We start from the raw sequence: 15,733 nt of genomic DNA, 5'->3' as shown, positions 1-15,733 counted from the left end.
CTCCTGGGATGGCTCTGATTTATAGTTGTGTCTTTTGATAATTGGGGTATTTGAGACATTTTGGAGGTCCCAATTACCAAACTCACACAGTTTACATACAGGTCATTGCCATTTCCATCTCAGCTTGCCACTTGGCTGACTTTGTCTTAGTGCCTTGCTAAAAGGAGCAACCAACATAAAACAACATGAAACACTTTTTAACCATTTTTCCAAGAGCAACAGGCTTATTAGATATAGGATATAACTCCCAGGTTACCGCAGATAAGAGTTTTGATTATATCAAAAGCCAGCTATACCTTTATTTTTTTTATCGTCTAACTTAGCATATACATATTTGTTTATACAGCACCTTTGAATCTGTTATAAATTTCTTTATTTGGTATGGAATAGGCTAAGCTTCCATAATACAAAAGAGAAACCTTAAAATACAGTGGATCAAACAAGTTGAGATTTTATTTCTCTCTTGTATAGCCACGCACATGATCCACCCGTATCCCATGTAAGAAAACTAACTCACATGACCAAACCCATCTGCACTTGGGTTTGTAAACTTGGAAATGTTTTAGCTGAGGATTCTTATGCCTGAGCAAAACTTAGAAAATTCAAATACTAAAAGCAAGATAGCAAGGAAGATCACTAAGGAACTATTAGCTATCTCTGCCATGCATAGTGAGGTATTTTATCTATCCATTTTTTTTCCTCTAATGTACCCATCTTTCTTCCTGGATTCTTGAAAGAAAACTTTCATACAGTGTAGTTTTAACCCTTCTACAAATAATTATAATATATACATGATTTGAGTTAATGTATAGGTTTATTGGGAGGTTTAATCCTTTTAATAGAGTTAAGTAAGGTATAATTCCAAACCATTTTAAGTTATTTCTATTTACCTTAACTACAGAACACAAAACAAAACAATATGACTATAGAAAATTAACTAAAGCTAGCAGAATATCTAGTTAGGCAAAGTCAAGTCACAGCATTTTTGTTTTATTTAATAAAATTTTCTTTTTGGCCTTTTTCAAGTTTTTATTTAAATTCTAGTTAACATATAGTGTAATATAGGTTTCAGGAGTAGAATTTAGTGATTCATCACTTACATGTAACACCCAGTACTCATCCCAACAAGTGGCCTCCTTAATACCCATCACCCATTTAGCCAATCCCCCACCTACCTTTATTCCAGCAACCCTCAGTTTGTTTTCTATAGTTAAAAAAGAGCCTCTTATGGTTTACCTCCCTTTCTTTTCTTGTTTCCATCCCCCCATGTTCATCTGTTTTGTTTCTTAAATTCCACATATGAGTGAAATCATACGGTATTTGTATTTCTTTGACTGACTTGCTTCGCTTAGCATTATACACTGTAGCTCCAACCACATTGTTGCCAATGGCAAGATTTCATTCTTTTTGATGGCTGAGTAATATTCCATTGCATATAAGTGCCACATCTTCGTTATCCATTCATCAATTGAGGGACATTTGAGCTCTTTCCATAATTTGGCTATTGTTGATAATGCTGCTATAGACATTTTGGGGTACATGTGTCCCTTCAAATTAGTATTTTTGTATCCTTTAGGTAAAACCTAGTTGTGCAATTGCTGGATTATAGGGTAGTTGTATTTTTAACTTTCTGAGGAAACTCCCTTTTGTTTCCCAGAGTGCCTGCAGCAGAATAAATTATTTTTTCTATATCTTTTGATAGATGGGGACCTTTTTTCACTCTATAAATAGATGTGTATACTATATTTATTTGACAAATCATTGAGAATGTATGTGCAAATGATTTTTTAAGGACGAATTCAATTTCAATAGAATTCACTTATTTGGTTGCTTTAATTACCACCTGACAATTTAAGATTAGTAATTTACCAATTTATATTTTATTACCTGTTACTTTGTGCATATCACCAGTTCTCGGCTATGTTGTCATTAATGGAAAACTTTGTATTTCACATATAGGAAGAACATTCTTCGTTTCCTAGATGCAGAACGAGATGTCTCGGTGGTCAAGAGCAGTTTTAAGCCTGGTGATGTCATACACTATGTACTCGACAGGCGTCGGACACTAAATATTTCTCAGGATCTTCACAGCCTCCTACCTGAAGTGTCACCAATGAAAAATCGCAGATTTAAGACCTGTGCAGTTGTTGGAAATTCTGGCATTCTGCTCGATAGTGAATGTGGAAAGGAGATTGACAGTCACAACTTTGTAATAAGGTGAGCTTTCTTTTGTTCCTAAAGATTGTAATTTCTTCAAAGATGTTTTACTAAGGAATAGAAAACTGACAGAAGAGTGTAAGTCTAGTATCGATATTAAGGATTATTGAAAAATCAAACAAATATTTATGTATGCTGTGTTTTTCTGCATAGTTTCCAAATTTACATTTACCCTGGAAAATGAAGTTAAAATTATTGTGTCATTGAAAGAAAAGGTGATCTTATTGTAGCAGTAAGTGTCACACCAGCTTTTTTTTTTTTGCCAGTTGAAAATTTTATTAGATTTAATACACAGAAACTGACTTTCATTAATCGTTTTCCTTGATATCAATTAATTTAATGTTAATTAATTAATTCACTAATATAAATAATAGTTAATTATTGGTTAATTAGTCGTTAATTTTATAATCCTTTTTATATATAAGAAATTATATTTATTTATTCATAAAGATTATGAACATCTATGTAATGGTGTAATAGATGTAAGTAATTTTACCCTTATAATGACAATTATTTAGCAGACTCTAAGAACATAACAAGTTTATAAAGCAAATTTTCAAAAAGTACATAAGCAAGGTTACATTTGATATCTTTCACCAAATTGCCTTCATTACAGTACTCTATATATTTATGTATGTTAGTATGGTTTAGTTTTTGAGTTTTCTCACATAATTAAACATCCCTGTTTTTCATTGATGGTGAGCAGATGTTTGATGAGTCATGTGTTTGGTTAACCTTAGGTGAAACAAACAGCCATAGAAATGGGATTGTGATGACGTCATAGGTACTGGTTTTTAATTTCCAGTTCATGCATCTGAACATATTTGTTGGCTTGTTTTCGTTCTTCAGAAAAAATTTTCTGAATGAATGAACTATGTATGTTTAAATATGAAATAGCTCAATGTCAACATAGGAAAGCATACCAATTTGCTATGTTGAAAACCTAGAGTTATGCTGGAATTCAGCCTGTAAAAGTATAGATTTTGAAAGATAAAAGTATAGATATTTCTTTGAAATATAGCCTTAAAAATAAATATAATTATATAAGTATTAATCATAAATTGGCAGCAATGTTTTCATAAAGTAATAATGGCCATGAAAAATCATAATAGCACACTATCAGGTGAATACATTTCATAACAATGAATAGAACTACAAACATTTTACTTTATTATCTTTTTCTCAATTGGATGCATGGTCAAAGATTGATTGGATTGAGGGGGAGAAAAAACTCTGTCAACATGTAGATATACAAACAATAGGGGCGCCTGGGTGGCGCAGTCGGTTAAGCGTCCGACTTCAGCCAGGTCACGATCTCGCGGTCCGTGAGTTCGAGCCCCGCGTCGGGCTCTGGGCTGATGGCTCAGAGCCTGGAGCCTGTTTCCGATTCTGTGTCTCCCTCTCTCTCTGCCCCTCCCCCGTTCATGCTCTGTCTCTCTCTGTCCCAAAAATAAATAAACGTTAAAAAAAAAAAAAAAATTAGATATACAAACAATAATGTATCCAAAGAGGAGGTAAAAAAAAATAATAAGGGAAAGAAAAATTGGAAATTTAAATTGGGAAAGAAAAAGGGAAATTTAAATTGGAAGTGGAGGTAATGAGCTCCAACCACTGAAGTCTGTGTGAAGTATGGTTGTGAAGAAGAAACTAAGGCTTCTAGAATTTCTAAAGAGACTGAAAATCAGAGGACAGGAATAATAAAGAAGTAAAGATTTATAGCATAAGTGGAAATTGTTGCAATATAAAGAGAAGAATTTTCAAGTTTGGTTAATACTGGAGGAATACAGGATCACCTGTGACTGAAATCCTTGTTCTTACATCCCTCTAAGCTTTAGCACTGGGATCTATATAACTTATTAGGTTCAGCCTCACCTTTGATTAAAATTAAGACTGTTGTCTTAACACCTCTGCCAGTTCATATAATTGCCACTTCTTTCTTATAGTGAAAATGATTGGGTATTCTAGCAACTTTGAAGTCTATAGTACAGTATTGTTCACTATAATCATGGTGCTGTGCATTGTATCTCCAGAACTTTATTATCTCCTTGTTGCAAGTCACTTATTGGTTTTGAGCATTTGCAAATGGGGGAGTGATTTTAGGAACAGAACTTCATGAGGTTAATTATACTTTTCTGAGCTATGATTATTTTTTTTTGTATATATGAAATTTATTGACAAATTGGTTTCCATACAACACCCAGTGCTCATCCCAAAAGGTGCCCTCCTCAATACCCATCACCCACCCTCCCCTCCCTCCCACCCCCCATCAACCCTCAGTTTGTTCTCAGTTTTTAACAGTCTCTTATGCTTTGGCTCTCTCCCACTCTAACGTCCTTTTTTTTTTTTTTTTCCTTCCCCTCCCCCATGGGTTCCTGTTAAGTTCCTCAGGATCCACATAAGAGTGAAACCATATGGTATCTGTCTTTCTCTGTATGGCTTATTTCACTTAGCATCACACTCTCCAGTTCCATCCACGTTGCTACAAAAGGCCATATTTCATTTTTTCTCATTGCCACGTAGTATTCCATTGTGTATATAAACCACAGTTTCTTTATCCATTCATCAGTTGATGGACATTTAGGCTCTTTCCATAATTTGGCTATTGTTGAGAGTGCTGCTATGAACATTGGGGTACAAGTGCCCCTATGCATCAGTACTCCTGTATCCCTTGGGTAAATTCCTAGCAGTGCTATTGCTGGGTCATAGGGTAGGTCTATTTTTAATTTTCTGAGGAACCTCCACACTGCTTTCCAGAGCGGCTGCACCATTTTGCATTCCCACCAACAGTGCAAGAGGGTTCCCGTTTCTCCACATCCTCTCCAGCATCTATAGTCTCCTGATTTGTTCATTTTGGCCACTCTGACTGGCGTGAGGTGATACCTGAGTGTGGTTTTGATTTGTATTTCCCTGATAAGGAGCGACGCTGAACATCTTTTCATGTGCCTGTTGGCCATCCGGATGTCTTCTTTAGAGAAGTGTCTATTCATGTTTTCTGCCCATTTCTTCACTGGGTTATTTGTTTTTCGGGTGTGGAGTTTGGTGAGCTCTTTATAGATTTTAGATACTAGCCCTTTGTCCGATATGTCATTTGCAAATATCTTTTCCCATTCCGTTGGTTGCCTTTTCGTTTTGTTGGTTGTTTCCTTTGCTGTGCAGAAGCTTTTTATCTTCATAAGGTCCCAGTAATTCACTTTTGCTTTTAATTCCCTTGCCTTTGGGGATGTGTCGAGTAAGAGATTGCTACGGCTGAGGTCAGAGAGGTCTTTTCCTGCTTTCTCCTCTAAGGTTCTGATGGTTTCCTGTCTCACATTTAGGTCCTTTATCCATTTTGAGTTTATTTTTGTAAATGGTGTGAGAAAGTGGTCTAGTTTCAACCTTCTGCATGTTGCTGTCCAGTTCTCCCAGCACCATTTGTTAAAGAGGCTGTCTTTTTTCCATTGGATGTTCTTTCCTGCTTTGTCAAAGATGAGTTGGCCATACGTTTGTGGGTCTAGTTCTGGGGTTTCTATTCTATTCCATTGGTCTGTGTGTCTGTTTTTGTGCCAATACCATGCTGTCTTGATGATGACAGCTTTGTAGTAGAGGCTAAAGTCTGGGATTGTGATGCCTCCTGCTTTGGTCTTCTTCTTCAAAATTCCTTTGGCTATTCGGGGCCTTTTGTGGTTCCATATGAATTTTAGGATTGCTTGTTCTAGTTTCGAGAAGAATGCTGGTGCAATTTTGATTGGGATTGCATTGAATGTGTAGATAGCTTTGGGTAGTATTGACATTTTGACAATATTTATTTTTCCAATCCATGAGCAGGGAATGTCTTTCCATTTCTTTAAATCTTCTTCAATTACCTTCATAAGCTTTCTATAGTTTTCAGCATACAGATCCTTTACATCTTTGGTTAGATTTATTCCTAGGTATTTTATGCTTCTTGGTGCAATTGTGAATGGGATCAGTTTCTTTATTTGTCTTTCTGTTGCTTCATTGTTAGTGTATAAGAATGCAACTGATTTCTGTACATTGATTTTGTATCCTGCAACTTTGCTGAATTCATGTATCAGTTCTAGCAGACTTTTGGTGGAGTCTATCGGATTTTCCATGTATAGAGCTATGATTATTTTAATATTTATTTATTTATATATTTATTTTTGAGAGGGAGAGAGAGAGAGGCACAGGGAGAGAGAAAGAGTGAGAGCGAGAGAGAGAGAGAGAGAGAATCTTAAGCAGGCTCCACTCTCAGCATGGAGCCCGATGTGGGGCTCAATCTCAGGACCCTGAGATCATGACCAGAGTTGAATTCAAGAGTCAGATGTTTAACCAACTGAGCTGCCCAGGTTCCCTGCTATTTTATTTTTAAAACTTATTTTACAAGAGCAAAATAATGACCAATTCTATAAGCTTATAACTGTGTTATGGAGTTACCAAGAAGTGTAAAAAAATTAGGATAATGATCTTAATGAAGGCATGAAAATTATCACTATAATTATTTTAATTTTCTTCTCCTACCCCGAAGTTTTTACTAGTTTCCAAAAATAGAAGTTGGAATATTCTAGATAATAGTATGTACTAGGGCAATACAGCCCTGGATTAGGTTTCTGGTTTTATAAGGAAAACTTTAGCCAAAGTCCACTTATGATTGGAAAGAAATAATCTCTGCAGGAAAACAATATTGGTTGTGTAATAGCTGTTTGGAGAATTCATTCCTTTGAGTCTCATGGATGCAATAGTTTTCAGTGACATATCACTAAACCAAACTTCAATCTTTCCTAAAGCTCTTGCCTTTCTCATGGAGTTCTGCCACATCATCTATGTGCCAAATACCTTTTCCTTCTCTGAGTATATGTGTCTTTTTTTTTTTTTTTACTGTACATATGTTTCTTTTACTCTAGAATACCACAAAGGACTTTTGCTTTAAAACTCAATGGGAGACTCATTCCTTGAATTAGTTTTCTATCCATATCAAGCTGGTTGAAGTTGTTACAAATTTTGGTAACAATCTTTAGAATCTTTCAAATATCTCACCATCCTAGATACCTACTGCACATATATCTGCATATCTACAGATGGTGTTGGTCATTTGGTTGCATGCATAGCCTGTGTTTCCAGGTTGTTTATTTGTTTCCCACTTTTCCTGTTAGTAAGTTTGTTAAGAGAGAGATAAATTATGCCTGGTCTGCTTGCAGAGGGCACTGATTAGTTCAGTGACTCCTCAAAGATCACATACATAGAAGTATTACGTTCAACTTAACCTCAAGCTTTATAAACCAAATATTATTTTTAGATAAAATCTTCAGTTGACATTAATTAAATTTTAAGCTTCACTTTTAGTTTTTTTCAGAAAGACTTTAAAGGAATAAAATGCTTTTTTTTGTTTAATGATGTATAAGTGTATTATTATACGGCAACGGGAATCTCTTGTTCTAAGCTGTTGTCCTATTGGGGGGAGGAGGGTATATGGTGCATACACGTGGCATCATTGACCTGTGAAGTATAATTTTGGAGAATATTATTTTTTATTATTTTATTTTATTATTATTATTTTTTAACGTGTATTCATTTTTGAGAGACAGAGGCAGAGCGCAAGTTGGGGAGGGGCAGAGAGAGAGGGAGACACAGCATCCAAAGCAGGCTCCAGGCTCTGAGCAGTCAGCACAGAGCCTGTTGTGGAGCTCGAACCCAGCACCCATGAGATCAAGACCTGAGCCAAAGTCAGCCGCTCAACCGACCTGAGCCACCCATGTACCCCAGAAAATGTTATTTTTAATACCTCACATAAGTATTTTAAAATTAGCCTGTGAAAAGTGACCATTTGTATGTTTGCCCGTATAGTGGTAGTTTTACATAAATACAAAGACACACACATTGTCATGCCTTTCTTGTCTTAAAAGAAATATTGCCTTAAACAAAAAAAAAAAGAAAAAAAAAAAACAAACCAAAATACTCCCTTAGTGGAAGTTTGTTTCATCACTTAACTAATTAAATTAAAGGATGGTTTCAGTGGGATATTACACAAAGTAAAAGCCCTGGTCTATGTGATGCTTCAAGTAAAAAAAAAAAAAAAGGAAAATCAATTAAAGCCTAGTTTGGATTCCCTAATGACTGACTAAATATGGAATTTATGTGTAAAATCTATGTCTCATATTTACATGTACTTAAATAACAGGAAAATGCACTTAAATAACAGATTCTACATATAAATGATATCATACAGTATTTGTGTTTCTCTTATTTCACTTGGTATAATACCTTCAATTTCAAACCACGTTGTCACAAATGGCAGGAAAGGAAATATTTTAATATTATTCATTACATCTACTTCTTCAGATCTAAGCACTTTGAATACTCTGGATTTGTTATCTTGAAACCATAAGAAACTATGACTTTCTCTTATGTGCCTCTGCATCCATAGAGTTGGCACAGACCAGGATCTATACAAAAGAATTCTATGGGATGTATGATTTTATCTCCAATATTTTCTTTTCCTGTCTGGGATAACTCTTCTTCTCTTCAAATAAATTCTATATCTATGGCATTTTTAAGTGAAGAGAAGTATAATTTTAGGCTTAATGATAGCTTTGTTTTATTAATTAATAAAAAGACATTCCAAATATTCAGTGGGCTACTGTTACACTGCTAACATCATTTTAAAAGATGTCTGTAGACAAAAGAAGGAAAAATATATGTGATTTTAAAATTGTGAAACACTCCTTTGTACCAGTATTTATAGAACCAGTAAATTTAGAGGTTTCCACAAATAATTCTCTAAAATTCTTCTCCATCCAGGTGCCACATTAACTATAATTCTACTCATCGAAACACATTTGTTTGGTATGATGCTAATTGTCATGTAAAATGAAAATGTGTTAAAAAATAAACTGTAATTATTTTCTCAAAAGTATCAGTAACTTACTACATTAGTTTATTCATACAACAAACCTGTTGTGGCCAACCATGCCATTCAGGCCAGTCATGAGTGGAGCACAGTTATAGAAATGATTACCTATACATTCCTTCTTGCATTCCTTCTGTGTGGGGTCAGAAATAATCCCTGAAATGAGACATCTCTAAACACACATGGTAAATTTAAAATATTTGTCTGTGGTCAGCTCCATTAGTTCAAGTTGTACAGAACAATACAACATATTTGAAAGAGAATAAGGTATGCTTCCTATACTGAATGAGACTGTTCAAACTCAGAATTTTATGTGAAGTCTTTGAAATATTGAAATATCCCATAAGAATTCTAGATAGGTGACTAACCTTTAGATATCACATACAATACATTATAAGAAGATATCACAGAGCATTACAAGGCATTAGTATAGTGCCACAAACTGTCTCACAGCCCAACATACACTAAACAGAACATACCAAACAGCTACACAACTTATAGAAATAACCAAGCCTTCAATAGACTCAATCACTTTCACAAGATATGGAACAATATTCAACTCAGTCTAAAGGGCATGGTGACTTCTACTATAGTTATACTGTAAGGTATTGGACGCACTTTTAGGCTTTATGTACAATCTATGGAACAATCCTAATAGTACTTTCTCTGAGCCAAATTTAATTTTGATAGCTCTTTAATATCACATGAAGAAGAATAATGATATCACTAGAACCTTCATCATTAAGTTTAAAAAACTGGTAAGCATTAAATAAATTATCCTATTGATATTAATTTTTTATAGTTTTTCTTTGGGTGGCCTGACATATGCTAAATATTGGAGAGAGAATCAACACTGCACAGGAAAACCATTGCCCAGTATAGAATTCAGGAGTACAAGCCCAGTTCATTGTAGATGATATTGAAAGAAGGTATATGCTTTCTATGCTTTTGTTTTTTTTTTTTTAATTTAGAAGCTGAGATCATTGTATAAAGTATTTATCTTTACTTAAAGTATTACAATTTACCTACTCACAGAGCCCACAGAGTGATAGAATTGCCTCTACAAAATCTCTGCCCCATTCATTCCACACATACATATCTAAAAGTATGCTGTAAAATTTCAAGAATTTCAAGAATTAGAAGACAGTATGTATCATTTTATATCATCATAGGCAAAGGAAAACAGGTTTATAAAGCTACTTTTACACAATCTGTTTAAAAGTATCTTTTAAGTCTTTTTTTTAACTTCATGTAGTTGTAAAATTATTATAACATTGTATATTTTAAAGTTTACAACTATTTAGTGGTGAAAATTGCTTTGGATTTTGTAATATTTAAAGTGCTTTTAAATTTTCCTTCAGTTATTTTTTTAAGTTTTTCACATAATTTACACCCATGTGAACTTACAAAACAGTACATTCTAATATTTGTCTTTACTCAAGAATTTCATGAGCTTAGTAATAGTAGTTTTCTGATGACAACAGAAATTTCAGATAATTCTTAATATTGATACTGAGAGATGGTGGAGAACAAATCCTCACTGCATCTACCCTATTCTTCTCACCTCACCTAAGTGTGGGAAAGCGATGGTGTATTCTTTCCTTTTCCTTCAATATCTGGGGATTGGAGGAAAAGTCAGGCAACCTGTCCCTACTGGGTTTTTATAGAAGGGAGACTGTGTCCAGTCTGATAAAATAAATATGGTCTGCTCTGTACCACTTTGACATCAGGTGGAAGACTCTGAGAGAGGAGTAAATTAACAGTTGCAAACAGCAACTGATATTTTTGACCATCATATGCTGCTCTTCACTGTGCTTAAACAGAGATGCTAGGAATAGCAAGTAAGAGTGAAGTGATTAAGAAATGGTTAACTGAAGGCTGTAAAACACCTTTTGTTCTGTTCGGGCTAGTTGGAATTTCAAATTTAATTTTGTTTATTTATTTCTTTCCTTGTACCGCTTTTTTCTCCATTTTATACTGCCCCCATCTTCCCTCCAGTCTAGACAACTATCTTGTATTTGCTCAGTTTCTCCTTTGTTAATCATCATCCTTGGTTCCTGACATGTTCAACCAACTCTCTCCTAATTTCCTCTTCGTTCATTTTTTTCCTTAAAATATAAAATCAGCAATGAGAGGTCAGTTAAAATTATCTATCTATCTATCTATCTATCTATCTATCTATCTACCTATCTACCTACCTACCTACATATATTTATACATACATATTTATATAAGTAAATCCTTGCTGTTCAAATTGTACTTCTGAACTACCAATGCTGTCATCACCTGGAAGCTTGTTAGAAATACAGAATTTCAAAATTTGCAGCAGACCTGTTGAGTCAGAATGTGCATTTGGTCACAGTGCTCAGGTGGTTCTTAGGTGCTTTAAGGTTTGAGATGTATTGGACATCTCAGTATATGTAGACACTAAGCTCTAGGTAAGCTGGAACTCCCAATATGTCTAATTTATTTAGCCTGTATCTTCAGGATCTAGCACCAAAACTGATATACTGAAGTATATGCTATATATTTATTGGATGAAAAAATTAATGTTGGGCTTAAGAAAAATACAGTTTGTGTTCATGTATTGTTGTCTTAGAGATCATATAACACTGGATTTCAAAATTAATATGTTAAGAGGAGTCATATATAAGTAAAGGTCATTGAAACACTTACAATTAAGAAGAAAATACAGAAATATGAAGGGTAGTATAGTGAAATATCCTAGATGTCAAAAAGCTGGGTTCCTGCTAATAGAAGCATAATATTAAACAAATGTCTAATTTTTCCACTGTTCAGTGATAATAATAATATATGCCTATCATTTCAAAGTGTTTTTATAGTGTCAGCTGGGAAATATAGTAAAGAAATGCATAAACTATAAAAATAATTAATGATGAATGATACTAAAACACATCATGCTTAAGTGTTGTAGTTAAAAATTAAATTTGTCAGTGCATTTCCCAATAGACATGGACATTGACTAGAAATGACAATTCTCATTGTCTGATATATACAAGAAGATAAACTTTCTCCAAAATCATCAAATATGTGTATAGTTGACACTGAATAACATAAATATGAAAGGCAAAGACACAGACAGGAACACTTCTTAGATAGGAGCATCTGTAAAATCTGAGTACATAATATTAGAAATAATTGTAGTGAAGATACATATTTCTTCAGGAAACTGAGGCAATCAGATAAAAATGTTTACTTTATGATGATCTAGTTTCCTAAAGGAAGGGATAATATGTCTTTAAAAAAGAAGAAGATGGAGGAATTTATTCCCCTTGACTGATACAATGCATTTTCATAACCTAGTCAGTTCTTGATTCTCCACTAGTGGGTAATTTATGGCAAACTTTAAATCATCCTCTTGCCCTTCTATGCATGTAACTCTTACAGCAAAACAGACTCTTTTCTGGGAGAGAAAAATATTTCTGCTTTTCTCAATGTTCATGAAAATGGCCTTAATTCTTTCCCCTCCACCTTCACAGAGAATGTTTGTCCTTAACTCAAATGTGTTAACTGCAAACAGCTAAGTTTCTGGTAATGAGTCAGGTCCAAGGCATTGGAAAGACTTAAAAACATTTTTTTTTTTTTTTTTTTATCAGGAGTGCCTGGGTGACTTAGTCAGTTGAGAGTCTGATTTTGGCTTGGGTCATGATTTGGTGGTTCGTGTGTTGAAGCCTCACATTGGACTCTGTGCTGACAGCACATAATTTACTCCAGCTCAGAGCCTGAAGCCTACTTCAGATTCTGTCTCCCTCTCTCTCTGCCCCTCCCCACTCATGCTCTGTCTCTGTCTATCTCTCAAAAATAAATAAACTTTAAAACATTCTTTTTGATTAAAATAACCACTTTATATTTTATATTTTAGGGATAGTTCCATTGCATATGCAATATTTACTCCATATATTTCCTACCGTATTTTTACTTAATATTTTATTCATATTTTGGATCTTAAATTTTATAGTTTTTATAAAACTAATTATCTTTATGATTTCTATTGATTTAATCATACAATTCATGTTCTGGGTAGAAAGCAGAATTCCCATTTTATATAATTATTTACGAATTTTAAAATTTAACTTAAAACCAAATATGGACTTCATTATGGATTGTGATCTGAGGTGAAAGTCTGAGTTTTTTTTTTTTCCCTAACGACATCATTCCTTGGATAAAAAGACTTTATCTAGAAGAGATCATTTTTTTAATGGAAATGACAATGATTAACTATTTTAAGTTTTAGAAATTTGACTTACAATGCATATCCCATTTTCCAAAAACACATTATTATAAACAGATACAATTTCTCATCTATCAGTCTGGCAAGGACTTTTAAAACTCTTCATATTCAGTGCTAAGTTGTGTTGATACTGGAACTCCTGTGAAATGCTTTCAAGTACATAAATTGATACAATTATTTGAAAAAATCAGCTTGATAATGTCTACCAAAACTGACAAATAGTGTATCCCTTTATTTACTATTTGCAGTTGTAGGAATCTATCCAAACATAAACAATTGCTTAAGTATCAAGGAATTGTATAACATGTAAGCATGAAAAAAAGCATAAGTCAATCATGGTACATCTAGATGATTTGTCGTTCAACAAGTGGAAAACAGGAATCTAAGGCAAAGAGACCAGTAATCATAAAGACAAATACTTTCCATGATCTTCGGTTAGGTAGAGGTTTTGGGGACCATTGAACTATTAGGTTCAAAATGAGAAACAATGTGGAAGAGGAAATTGTCCAGGTATGTTGGGCTTATAAGATGAAGGATCATTATACCCTATTAAGGATCTACATAGCATCCTGTAGTTCAAGAAAGTTCCTTAGAGTTTGTTGGTTTGTTTCTTCTTGTGTGGGTTTTATTGTTGTAAGCAGAAGTGGGATATACTTTGAGGTATATAAGCATAGCATATTTACAGATTAAAGGACCATGATAATAAATAAATCAAAGATAAAAACAGGAAGAGAACTGAATAAGGAAGTTACTAGAGGAGGCAAAATGTGATTAAATCCAACTCATAGGACAGAGAAAGTTGATATAATTCATATTAATATAAAATGTTGTGGAGATTATCTTTTCCTGATATGAGTTGAGCATTAGCAAATGGACAGTTGATCAGTCCTTCTATAGATTTTCAAAATATGGCTTCAGTTTTGGGTTTAAAGTATTTGTTATTTTTCAACTAGCAAACTCATCTGTAATAGACATAGGCCCAAAATATCTACTCCAAAATCAAATACAAACTTTCAGCACCTATTGTTTCAAGTGATGCATAGCATAGCTTTGATCTTTCTTATAATTTATTCATTAACACCTTCATTTTTTTTATCTGCCTACTTAACAGGAAGTGGAGATACAAAGGGAGTGGGGAGTAAGGAAGTGGGGAGTAAGTCTCTAAGTTTGAGGTGATTACAGTCTAGTGTAGGAAATAAAGTAATGATCAAAAATGTGCATATTGCTTTATGAGAGTTATACAGAGAAGTAAGCACTTGTGGTGAGGCAGAGAGGAGACATAAGCTGATGGTCAAGGATGATTTCCTGAGGGAAGTAGCACTTGAGTTGACTGAGAAGGTTAATATAGAAAGGAGAGAAAGGAGAGTGAGACCAAGTCCCAACTGGATCCATGATGCACAGAGGGACCTGAGTGTGGAAGACAGTGGCATTTCCAGGCCTGTGGGGGCGTTTCAGCATGCTAGAATAGAAGTTTGTATGGGTCAATGGAAGCAGGTGAGGCTGGAGAAGGAGGCTGAGAGACAGGTAACACAGGGTCCCTGGTGCCTAGCTAAGGAGCTTGGACTTCATTTTGCAGGTAGTCTGTAAAGCCACTCAGTAGAGGAATGACATGGCCAGTTTAAATTACAGGAAGATTTCTAGGTAATAGATAAAATAGAGAGGGATAAAAATGATACTACTAAGTCTAAAAGGTAGAGATAATGAGGGCAAAGTAAGATAGTGACAGTGGAGCTAGAGTGGAAGGCAAATTAAGAAAATAAAGGAATGATATGGACTGTATACTAAATGGAAAGGAAAATGATAATAAATATGAATGTGCTATGTTTTAAAATGTGACATTGTTTTGGATGACAAAAAATGAATCTTGAAGAAACTAAACTGATTCCCACTAGTTCCTCTGAGTTACTTAGGCTTAGGTTGACAAACTGTTTTTCCATGGGAAAAAAAAGAGTTTGAGTGACTTTCCTGAGTACACACAGTAAGGGAAGGAAGCAACAATAGAGCTTTTTCCTCTCCTACTCAAAGCTTAATATTTTATTTTTAAATTAAGATTGGAAACATATTTTTTAATTAGAAATAATAGTTTGTGCTGTACTAGATCAAGAGGTCTTCAGTTGTATGTTTACTCTGAGACATGAAAACCAGTGACAGATTGTTTTTATTAGGGTAAATTTCAAATTTTGATAACTTATCATGAAAAAAAAGAATGAGGAATGCCGTTTTAATGTCTGATATTTCCACAAGGCACCAACCATTCTTCAAAGTAGGCTAACAAAACAAATCCAACAACAAATAAAACCTCACACACACGAAATGGTAACTATGTGAGATGATGGATATTTTAATAATCTTTGTTTTGGCAGTTATTTATATATATATAT

At 34.2% G+C, this 15,733-nt stretch overlaps 1 protein-coding gene across 1 annotated transcript in view; it reads left to right on the top strand.

Annotated features, from left to right (window-relative positions):
- ST8SIA4 (ST8 alpha-N-acetyl-neuraminide alpha-2,8-sialyltransferase 4) overlaps nucleotides 1-15,733 on the top strand; it is a 103,431-nt gene that overhangs the window by 14,997 nt on the left and 72,701 nt on the right. Inside the window, 1 exon segment of the mRNA XM_030325622.1 lies at nucleotides 1,960-2,217. Within this exon segment, the coding sequence (XP_030181482.1) occupies nucleotides 1,960-2,217 (258 nt within the window).

This window comes from Lynx canadensis, chromosome A1 (genome assembly GCF_007474595.2).
Source record: "Lynx canadensis isolate LIC74 chromosome A1, mLynCan4.pri.v2, whole genome shotgun sequence".
Classification (NCBI taxonomy): Eukaryota; Metazoa; Chordata; class Mammalia; order Carnivora; family Felidae; genus Lynx; species Lynx canadensis.
The sequence above is the reverse complement of the archived record's forward strand: the minus strand, read 5'-3'. Positions and strand labels throughout refer to the sequence as shown.